The sequence below is a fragment of the Meleagris gallopavo genome, chromosome 17, assembly GCF_000146605.3.
Source record: "Meleagris gallopavo isolate NT-WF06-2002-E0010 breed Aviagen turkey brand Nicholas breeding stock chromosome 17, Turkey_5.1, whole genome shotgun sequence".
Classification (NCBI taxonomy): Eukaryota; Metazoa; Chordata; class Aves; order Galliformes; family Phasianidae; genus Meleagris; species Meleagris gallopavo.
The window spans coordinates 8,246,471-8,257,978 of record NC_015027.2 but is presented as its reverse complement, the minus strand read 5'-3'; the positions used below and the strand labels follow the sequence as shown (position 1 = coordinate 8,257,978).

General features: G+C 43.2%; 2 protein-coding genes across 2 annotated transcripts in view; one reads left to right on the top strand and one right to left on the bottom strand.

The window, feature by feature from the left end:
• The window catches only part of TSSK2 (testis specific serine kinase 2), a 4,900-nt gene extending 1,401 nt beyond the window's left edge, over positions 1 to 3,499 (top strand). Inside the window, 4 exon segments of the mRNA XM_019620924.2 lie at positions 2,766 to 2,840; positions 2,842 to 3,110; positions 3,113 to 3,294; positions 3,296 to 3,499. Coding sequence (XP_019476469.1) covers positions 2,766 to 2,840; positions 2,842 to 3,110; positions 3,113 to 3,294; positions 3,296 to 3,499 — 730 coding nt within the window.
• An 815-nt stretch (positions 3,500 to 4,314) lies between these two features.
• ESS2 (ess-2 splicing factor homolog) lies at positions 4,315 to 11,436 on the bottom strand. The gene is made up of 10 exons (XM_010720338.3): positions 11,255 to 11,436; positions 10,965 to 11,133; positions 9,867 to 9,962; positions 9,131 to 9,297; positions 8,304 to 8,421; positions 7,731 to 7,864; positions 7,494 to 7,596; positions 6,572 to 6,681; positions 5,570 to 5,685; positions 4,315 to 5,027 (listed from the first exon to the last, which is right to left on the bottom strand). The coding sequence occupies exons 1-10, from the start codon at positions 11,393 to 11,395 to the stop codon at positions 4,742 to 4,744; spliced, it is 1,440 nt and encodes a 479-aa protein (XP_010718640.1). The 5' UTR covers positions 11,396 to 11,436; the 3' UTR covers positions 4,315 to 4,741.
• Positions 11,437 to 11,508: the final 72 nt, after the last annotated feature.

Below are 11,508 nucleotides of genomic sequence, written 5' to 3'. Positions count from 1 at the left end.
ACGGCGGTGAAATCGAGAGCTGAGATTTAATTAAAACGCGCAATTCGATGTTTTCCACTCGTAGGCGGCGGTTCCAAGGTCACCAATAAAAGGCTGTCAGTGCCCCCCCGGGCCCCGCTTCCCGCACCCCGCTCCTGCTGCCCCTTTCTCTATCTGCACACGGCCCTTCCTCTCCCTTCCTGCGCTGCTCCTGCCCGCGCACAGCAGGCAAAGTAACGCTGAGAGAAAATAAACCAAAGCCCGCTAAGCCCGGGTGGGTTTTCGCGTTGGGTTTGGCCGTCTAAGGCGCTATTTTGGCGAAGAGTTCTGGCAGCTCCATTGCAGATAGCAAGGGTGCACGACTGCAGGAAGCGGAGCCCTGACATCAAAGCAGCGCTGCAGGAACGGCCTGGCTGCAAAGCCCTTCCCAGAACCAGCTTTAGAGCATTTCCCTGGAAATAAATTACAGCTCTGACAAACGCCCTTCAATCCATCAGAACCAAGGCTTCTGATTTCAGGTTAACTCACTCGAGAGAAGACACAGGACCGGCACCGTCCCGTGCCTCAAGGTAGTTTATGCAATCTGCTTCTAAACACGGATTGCACAACACAAAACAATTCTCAGACACGGCTCTAGCTGTGCTGTTCCGTGAGCCAGCCACGTCCTGGTACGAGCACAGCTCCTCAGAAATTCCAGGGTGCATCCAGCCAGGAAGGCTGAGCACTGAAATGCTCCTGTATGCGCATCGCCCATCAAGCAGGGCCTCTGAGTAGAGGCAACCAATGGTCGCATTGGCTTGCACTGAATGAAGCAGAAACTTCAGGGGTTAATAATTAACATTAACACATACTGCAGCAGGGACGTGGCTGCAGGCAGAGCAACGCAGAGCAGAGCCTTCAGCACACCTAGCACAGATGTGAAGACTTCATGGAGACAAGCAGATTGTGGGAATATTGTGAAATAAACATTTTACCTAAAAGCTTCAGAGCTGTTTACCCAAGTTAGTCCTTAAGAAATATCACTGAAAACACGGACACATCAGTAAATAGATGTTCTTTATATTCATCCATCAGTGTCTGAGAATAGGTTGGTTGTTTCTTCCTTTTGCCTGAAGAAAAAAACTGAGCCCTTAGTTACTTCCAGACTAAAAAAAGCAAAACCTATTCGTTTCATGCACTCACAAACCCCAGTGACGCCGTATCACTCAATTTATTCTCACAAGTTGTGCTATAAAAGTCACTGGGAAAGGTCACAGCCAGGGACAGGTGCTGTGGAAGTGGCAGTGGAAACCGCACAGGAGGAAGCTCTCCACCAAGGCAAACACAGCACCAAACACCCTCAGCCTTACAGAAATCCGCAGGCACTGCTCAAAGAGCTGGATAAATATTTCCATGGATATTCCCTGCGGAGAACGTCGTGCGATTATAGCAAAGCTCCGGACTGCCAAGTGTTACATAGTCTGCCCAGTGTTCCCCAGGCTGCCCTGTGCCCAGGCGTGGTGCAAGCAGTGTACTCAGCTGGCTGTGACTTCCTGCCAGCAGGGCTCAGCTTGCACCCAGAGGTCAGCTTGTACTGCAACAACCGCAGCTCAGAACGGTTAAAACTGTTCTTCGTCTTTCTGGCTAATTATAAAAAATAGCTACAAGTTTCAAAGAAAGGGGGGGGAATAATAATCAGAATTCCCAGAATGTCAGAATGTTTGTCAGAATGACTTTGGTGAGCTGTGCAGGATTGTCCCCAGCCCCTGCGTTGTTCTCATCATTAAGGCTTTGAAGTCATACACTTGGGAGTAAAAAATTATGTTTGAAAAAGCAGAAACCAACATAAAGCAAAAAGCCCCAGAGGCCGATTACAGTGAAGCAATCAGCACACAAACCACCATCCTCCCATCAGTTCCGAAGAAGTGATGTTGTGAGCTTTTCTCAAATACAGCAGAAGCTGGAAGTCAAAATGCAACTTACTCGATGAGTAAGGGTTTAAGAAAATAACAGCTGCCAAACCCACAGGAAGCAGCCAATCATCAGAGCTAGGAAACAGAGGGACTGAAAGAGAACCGAGGAAAGAAAGTTAAGGGAAAGCACAAAGCAAATAGAAACAAACAGTTCTTGAACGCAGCCACTCTGAAAACAAAACAAACAAAAAAACCAGCATCCCTTGCTCCCCAGCACCTTTAGGAGCTCCTTCACGTAGTACTTAACCCTGTGTGCCTCCTGAGATACGAACATGAACAATTAAACAGCTTCAGAAAGGTTTCAAAATGCTCTACTGCAATAACAAACTCAGATACACTGTCGTGCTTGAATATGAAGCCAAGCAACATAAACAGAGCATTGGTCCATTCAGTGAAAACATTTAAAAACTTAACCTACCAACAAGTATTTTGAAAACTCACGATAACCAGCAAGAAGAGCTAAGACTAGATTTCTATCTATTGGGTACGGCAGGAAACCTTCAGCAGTAGAAATTCATAGAATCATTAAGGTTGGAACCACTAATCTTAGTTCACATCAACCCATCACCACCACTAAACCAAATTCAAATTACTTCAGAAAATTTTCCAATAGTTTAATGCCTTCAGGAGGAGCTTTCTTGTGATCATCGTTATGAATGATTCCTTCTCCATTTTAGCTTGTGGGGAAAAAAAAATAATCTAAAACTGGTAAACCAAAGACTGAAAAGGAAGACACCCCTAAAGTAATACTGAAAGAAAGGTTTCAACCTGAGCACCACACTAGGAGAAGTCTCCTATGGCAGTGAAATTAGCCTGCTGCAACAGGTTATAAAGCAATGTGGCTATAAAGATAATTGACAACAGAATGCCTCAGGACTTCCTGGACTGATTTCTCCCTAGGGAAACAGATGGAACATTTGCACCACCCATCAATCATCAAAACTGAGATCTTTGAGATATCAGGGGGGAAATTGTACATCTTTATGGCGCTGGGGGTAAAGGGAGACCTCCTGGGCCATGTCAAGATGACAGAAGCTGTGAAAGAGAACTTTACTCATTTTAAGTTCCAGCAGTTGGCTTCTGCCATCAAGCATTGCCATGACTTAGCTGTAGCTCACAGAGACCTGAAATCTGTGAATATCCTTCCCAATGAACATTTAAACGTCAAGATGTCAGACTTGACTTTTCCAATATTTGTCTCAGGGTGAAAAGGGAAGATCCATTCTCAGCATATGCATATGCAGCCCATGAACTGCTGCAGGACAATCCTTGTGACCTCGGGATTTCTGACATCTGGAGCCTGGGTGTCATTCTGTATACAATGGTCTATGCATTAATGCCTTTTAGTGATTCTAATGTCAGAAAAAACTATGTGTACTCAGAAATAATACAAGACTGACTTCCATGCATCAAAATACCTGACTAAAGAGCGTGAGGACCTTATTTTCTACTTGTTTCAGTCTGACACTTCTCAGAGGTTATCTGTAAATGAAGTTTTGAGATACTTGTGGTCCCAGACTCCAAAATCCCAAATCCTTACCCCCTCTGCCCACTGCACAAGAGGTTGAGTGTTCCCAAAGTCTGCAGAGGAAAAGCCTGAGCATGATCAGCAAGCCAAAACTTTCTTCTGCGCGATGGAAAGCTGAGGTGAAGGAAATGAGATTCTCTTAAAAATTGATCCAGCTTGTGAACTGCTGGTTTTCAACTTCAACTACTCCAAGCCCTTTCAGAAACAGTCATCTTTTGCTTTATAAAGTTCATCTGCTGAGCTGAATGAACAACCATCTCTGATATGGTTTGCAATAATCAAGAGTTATGGTCAAAAGCACAAAGGAAAGCTTTCTTTTGAGTCACAGTGCTGTTCACACTCAAGCTTCTGTTATACCAGCTGCAGAACACAATAAGTAAGATTGCAGGTTATTAGGAAGTGTGAATTGACATCTGGAAATGGATGCATTTCTTTTGACAAGTCCACCATACACTGGGAAGCACCAGTTTAAAATCCACTTGCATTAAAGAGATGTCCCCTACAACTATGAGTGACATCTCATATATATAAGGGTTAGGGGTCTGGAGCATCTCCTGCATAAGGAAAGGCTGAGAGATCTGAGACTCTTCTGTCTGAAGATGAGAAGGCTGAGAAGGGAAGAATTTCTTTACTGTCAGTGACAGCACTAGAACAGTCTGCACAAAGAGGTGGTGGAGTCTCCCTCTCTAGAGATACTCAAGTCTCTCCAGGATATGGCCCTGTGCAATCTACTGTAGGGAAACTGCTTTAGCTGGGGGGTTGTACTCTATGATCTCTAGAGGTCTCTTCCAACCCCTTCAATTCTGTGACACTCTTCTGCAAAGCACAAGACCAAAAACATTTGACAAGCAAGAGTAAAATCCAGTTCAACCTTTTAGGAAGGCTTAACATATTTTATAAATAGATATATTTGTATAGAAATGTATTCAAATGCATGGCCATCTGAAAAAAAGAGATATTTTAAAAATTATCACTGTTTTAGCTAAGAGTCCAGATTCTTCTTTGCCATTGCAGGAAGCACTGCCATTACAGCAGCCCTGTGTAACATATCCATGCAGTTCAAAGGGAAGTTATACCACAGCAAGAGACACTTGTCTTCCATAAAGCACATCACAAGCTATTTCAGCTACATAGTCTAGATCTGGTCCCGGATCTAATAGCTGCTAGCTTCCACTCCGGCAGCTGAATCTAGATACCTCTTATTACTGATGGTTTAAAACATCCGTGTTGCAGACAGCTGAGCATGGGCTGTTCACTATTGACTTGCTGATGACAAGAATATTTAGAAGAAATCAGATGCCTTCCTTCTTTTAGGAAGCTGTAGTAAATTGTCTGTGATTGATGTAGTATCTTGAGATACTGGTGTCTGAGATACTGTCCTAGACTGTGGAGTGGTTGTGGGTGTTTGAGGCCCATTTGCTGGTGTCTTGTAGCCAGGAGTTCCTGTGTGGGCTGGAGAAGGAGTATAGCTGGCTCGCAGGGCTTTGTCGGTGTATTTACTTGCAGTCCTGTTTACTAGTCGTTGCAAAGCTGGTGACATTGCTGGGCTTAATCCTTTTGGAGTGAGGCTGGAATAGAAAAGACAGTTTTAAAGACTTTACAGTAAAATTTTGTATTTATCAGGAATACTATCAACGCTTCCACAGGAGAACTTGGAGTCCGCTTCCTCCACTGACCAGACCCATTGGCAGAAGTCCTTTTGCCTGCAAGTAAATTCAGCCTGATCTTCTAGAGAGAGAAGTAATAGAGAAACATCTAACATCCCTCCCAAACATAAACTGCACCGCCTGCTTGCTTCCTTTGAGCCTGTACTGTCCTTCCTGTGACCCAGCCAAGCATGCTGCATCAGGTCTCATCTACTTGCAGTGAAGCAAGACATTAATCCAGATGCACTACTTGGGTAGCATAGGGCAGAACAGTAATGCTCATAAGAGGGAGTATCAGGAACAACCACCATCTCCCTTCCCTTGATAAGCATGTTCTTTTACATCCTAAAAATGTTTACATCTAAAAATGAGCACTTTCCTCATTCCTCCCTTTCTGCATATATTGATTTAAATCTCATCTTAAATACCCATCCCCAATTCCTCCATCACAACAGAAGTCTCACCTGGCCAAGTTTTCTGTGACTTTTCGAAGTGCCTCCTGCTTCTTTGCTCGGTTTTTAGCTGCCACTTCATTGGCCATCTTGAGTCCTAACCTCTCACGACGTCCAGGCTCCAGGATCTATAAATACATCACACACTTTACTTGCCAAGGCAGTAGGTATGAGCACTGTATAAATGAAACAAAGCGCTTCCATGGTTGGATTGCAGCTGACAACGATCTAAACCGGGGAGGAGTGGGATCAGCCCACTCTTCTCTTCTGCTACATAAAAGCAAGAGAGGACAGAGAGATTTTCAACTTGCCTTTGCAAGTAACATATATGGTAAAACCAGTTCAGTCAAGGAAGCAGCCATTACATCTGGCATTTCCTCCTGCTGTCTCTCATAGACAAACAATGTCACCTGTGTCTTGCCTAGCCTGGCCCATGGCCAGCCAGTTCTCAGGCAAACAAAGGCATTGCTAAACAGCAGAAAAAACAGACAACAACTTCGAAGGCACACACAGAAAATTACTCTTCTCTTAAACTAAGAATCTCAGACAACTCACATTCAATGATACCAGCAGGAGACATGTTGCACGCAGGGTCAAGTGCCATTAACAAAGTCAGAGTACCTTTTCAACCTTTAAGTGATGCAGCTGCCTCAGACTTGGGAAATATTATGATTTCTACCCTTCCCTAGAATTAAAATCAGGGAAACCAAGCATCTCTTCAGCTTTCTCCAAAAGCCCCTTTGTCTAGGCCTATCATCAAACTTCAAGTCTCACTGTTGCCAGTTGTGTATTGCACCTCAGATATCTGCACTAAGTAGCTTTCATGTGGAGCCATGTCCATCTCTACCCTCCAAACAGAACATAGATTATTAGTCTCAAGGACTGGGAACGCAGCCCAGAGATGTGTCACACATCCCACAACAATGTTAATCTATTAGTTACTCACTTGTCTTTCCCTTCTTAGTCCATGTCCCCTCACCCCCAAAGAATGACACGTTGACTCCTATGAAGTACCTTGAAGGCTGGTCCAGGTGTGCGATCCACATACGGTGTTTCTGATCCATCCAGACGTAAAGGGGTGGTTTCTATTTCACCCCATGTCATAAAAGGAGATTCGTTCACACCTGAAAACAAATTTAAAAAGTCATACTCATGCAAACTATTTAACTATTTGGTCAGCCAAAAAAAAAAAACAAAAACAACACAAAAACCCACCCACAGAGAACCATATTATGAAATGTAGCAAACTCAAGACACAACTGAACCCCTCTAGAGTCCATGTTGAAAACTAACATGTCGTTCCCATTACAAAGACATGACCTTATACACCAGGTACTGCTCGTGGCTGTGTCACCCTCCAGCTTACAAAGCCCAACCTGATCTTTCTATGTGTGTATTTTTCCACTTGGAATGCTTTTGCTTAGTGAAACTTTCATTTTCTAATTCTACCAGTCTTCCCCTTTGATACTGTATGAAAATTCCTTCAATACGTGAAACTATTTAAAAGCAAGGAAATGGTAGAAGACTTAAAACATGGAATAACCAAATGTCTGTGTCATACAATGACTACAACTTGCCTAACAGCTACAACTACAGAATAGATTCTAAGATTAAGTCATTGCCTAGAAAATCTGGCTGTCCAGTGTTTGGAAAAGACATTTTCACTGGAGAGGTGCATTCCATATGCCACCTACAGGCTTCTCAGAGGAAAAGCCTCACTACATTCACATTTTAAGAGTGATAAAAAAAAGACAGGGAAAACTATGCTCGTGAGGAACAGCTACAAATTCAGACACCACATCTGAACTAGAAGAAAAATAATCAGAGTGTTCTATCTGAAAGCACCTTGAAGCTAGTACATCTGAACAAAATGAAACTGTAACACACAAGCAGATTCGGATGAAAAGAGGAAAACAACAATAAAAAAACCTCTTACCAGGGGCAGGAGAGGGAGTAGTCACAAATCCATATCCATTCACTTTTGGAGACTCCTGGGGTATCAGCTCTTTCCCATCTGGTCCTACTTTTCCCTGTTTGTACTGAAATAATGAAAGACAATGTCATTCATTAACTTCTAGAGAAAGATGCCAGCTATCTGTATCCAGCATACACACGTCATCAACAATTATGTTGTTTTAAAGGCCTTTGATCAGAAGCAACAGAATTATCCAACCTGAGCGTTGAGGGCTGCAGCTTGCTGGAGCTGTGACTTGCTCACAGCTTGGCTAAATGGATCTTTCACAAAACGAGTGTTCCGATGGACAACTTCTCTGGGCTTCTTAAATGTGTCCTCCTCATCAGGTACACCTGGACATGCAGAAAGTCTTTGTGAAAGAGCTCAGCTCCAACATGATATAGTTTTCTTTAGCAACCAAGTGACCATGAAACCAAAGCAGCGCTCTTTGAGCAGAAGCAACAAATGACTGAAAATAAGAAGTGCCTATGAATAAGATGAAACAAACCAGAAATATTTATGGCTCCTAAAAACAAATGCTTGTGTAATATATTCAGTGATCACGTTCAGTGACAGAACACAATCCAGCTTTGCAATCAGAGGCAATGAAGCAAGATCTCAAGAATGGTGCAGGATGGGTGGAGAAGACTCTAACAGCTGCTCATCTCTGAGCTACACAGAAGAATCAGTGCAGTAGCACCAGTAAGAGCTGTTCTGTCAGAAGGGGAATAAAGCACTGTCTGGAGTCAACCCACCTAGACAGATCGCTCTCCTGCGACTTGCATACCTCACCTGTTGGATAATACATGAGGGTGTTTCTAGCAGTGTACTCCCAGGTCTCCAGCCCAGCTTTCACACTCTCCAGAGCTTGCTGCTCTGCTGAAGGAAGTGCCAGGTTTTCATTTCGTCTCTGAAATGACAAGAGGAAAAAAAATTAGGACTGAAAACGTACTCCTGCAATCTTTTCATCAAGGATACACCACTTGGAAGAGCACCAACTCACCAGCTCAGCTACAAGTCCTAATGTACTTAGCACCTGCAAAGCATGAGCTCCCTCCCTCTGGCAACTGGCACTTAAGAAACCATCCTGTGCCCATAGGTGAGCTTACAAAACCCTGTATGAGCTCTTGTAGTGAGCACTATCACTATAGACTTAATTTCTCACAAAGATTATGTATATCACTTTGTTACACCTTGCGACAACACTAATGATGATTCAAACAGTTTTCGCTTTTCTCCATCTACTAATCAAAATTAAATTGAATGCTTCAGCACCAGAAAAAAGAGAATAGCAAGATCTGCCATGTATCTCATACAAAGGCAGTCTTCAAGACTAAAATGAGTAGCCTTGAAAGGATCTTTCTACCATTCTAGCCTTACAGAAAATGTATTAGCTGATACAAGCAGCAAGAAAAGAGCAGAAGCTTTTTCTATACTATTAGTCAGAGGATTTTCAAACTTTTCCATAAAAATACAGATATGGAAGCATTTGGCAGAGTCTGAAAACAGATGGTAAGAAAATATACCATTTAATTAAACAGGAAAGAAATACAGGAAAAGGGCATTTTCCTCTTGTGTCATTTTGGAAGTGCAGAGAGACATTTGAGCCATTTCCCTACCTGGGCATACTCCTCTTCTGCACTGTACAGCCAAGCATGTTTGACTTTCTCCTTCTCTTTGGCAACTTCCATGATCTGCTCAAATGAAGCATTATCTTCACTTGTGTGTTTTGCTAAGAAACTGTCCAGATTGGGAAGAGCATCTTTATCATCTTTTTCTGCTTCTCCTAACAAGAAGAGGGAAGAAGTTTGACAAAGGTTAATATCTCCCTTTCTGTAAGAGACACAAGTCTTAGTTCCTTCTGTGAACTAGCCCTCTACTGACCGACTAATAATTAAACTTAGTGGGGGAAAAAAAGAAGTGTATACATGCAGAATGGCACAACAGTAATTTTTCTGGAAAACATAACCCACTTTCAAAAAAATGCTTTCATTACATTTGTAACTATTTGTGTTAAAGGCAAAACACACAAGTGCCCAGACAATAGCAGACATTTTTAACATGCCATATGAATATCTATGCCTCTGCTATCTTTGCTTACTGACCCTACTTTCAGGTGACACAGGAGAAATTTACTGCTTTCAAAAAAATGCAATGCATTAGGAACTTACACTGCCTTAAAGAGATCCATAATTGAAAATCCACACAGTTTCAGAATTATTATTTTCACTTACTAGAAGGTTAAAAGAAACTGCTTAAACATTGGCTAATGTTTAACCTTCACCAGGGAACAGAGTTCACAAGCATATTTTCGTGCTGCTGAGGAATTTAGCGACAGAAACATTATACTCCTACCTTCCTCTGCAGCTCGGGTGCCAGCTCTGGATTTATTTCCCAGAGGGAGACCACTTGGATGCACTTCTGGGGTTTCAAATGTGGCTGGAGTAACATCTGTGACAAAAGGAAAAAGGTTTGCATGGTTACCAGAGCACAGAACTGAACACTTGCCATGACATTCTGCATCACAGTACAGGTCAGGTACCAAACATGAATCACAGAAGACAAATCACAACAAGAAGAATTTCATTAAAAAGTTGCAAAAAGACTATAAAACATTCTTTTCAATATGGTTCCCATCAACAAACAACATCTCTCGTCTGAGACATTTTCATGCTGAGAAAAATTCACAGGAGAGTCACAGCTGTACATATTTGCTGCAGCAATGTGAGCTTAACAACCTTAACACAGCTCAGTGTGGCACTCACAGGAGGAGAGGAAAGGAATTCACCGTGTGACATGTGTCCTTTTGCCATGAGAAAGCTGCTTAGCTAAACTGCCCACAAGAGCTCAGCGAGGCACGGGCCTTCAGTATAAAAAAATACCCAAACTTGAAGTGAAAACAAACACATAACTGAGCATCTGATGCTTGCTGCATTAACCTTGGGCTGTCATGAGCTTTCCATGCCTTCCACCCCAAAAACTGTAATGATGATTTAGAACATAGCCTAAAGCTTCTGATAGTACAAAGTTGCAAGGTAAGCAAGGTAAGTGATTTTTGCTAATAAACAAGAGCTTGACAAAATATATCTGAGGCATGGTTACCACATTACTTTTTTCTCTCCGGAAGGAATTATTGGACACTATCAAAGAGAAATATTACATCAGTCATCAGATACTGACTACTGCCCAGTCTGCCATACTAATTCCCACGCAATGTAAATCTGTTAGTATGACGTTAGATAAGAGTGATAACATTAAACACAAACCTTTTTACCTTAAATAAATAAATAAATAAATAAAAAGCTGAAGACCATTTCTCTCTCTTGTATAGCCCACGGTATACAAAATGACAAAGCATAATGTCATTTTTTTGTTTTGTTTTGTTTTTTTTCGTAGAAATCATCTATAATATCAGTTTAAACATTGAAACAGCCACGGTGAGATGGTTCTTACATGGCACAGGTGTGTCCCGCGATGATTTGCCCAAAGAGGAGCCAAATTTAATAGCGATTTGCCTCATTTTCTCCAAGTCACCATTTTCCTCAGCTTCCAGATACTCCTTTTGCGCCCGTAACTTCTCCACGTCGGGAAAGAAATCGCGCTGAATAATATTCTCCAAACTCTGCAAACAGAAAATCGCACGGAGGTGTCAGGACCTCTCGCTGCTCCCCAGCCGTTCGGGACAGGCCGGGCCGCGAGCAGCCGCGGTGACACGGAGCGGGGCGTCCGGGCCCGCCGCCCACCTCGATGTAGGCATCCTCATCCAGGATCTTCTTCGGACGCTTAGCGGCCGGTCGAACGGCTTCCCTGCTCCTGACCACGGCGCCGGCCTCGGCGGCGACGGGCACCAAGGCTCCAGAGGAAGGCGCAGGAACGGCCGCCATGACGCCCTGACCCTCCTCAGCCGCCGTCGCAAACGCGACGCGACGTGACGTCACAATAACGCGACTCAGAGAGTTGGAGCACTCCTTCCGGGAGAGGCGAGGGGAGCCGCTGT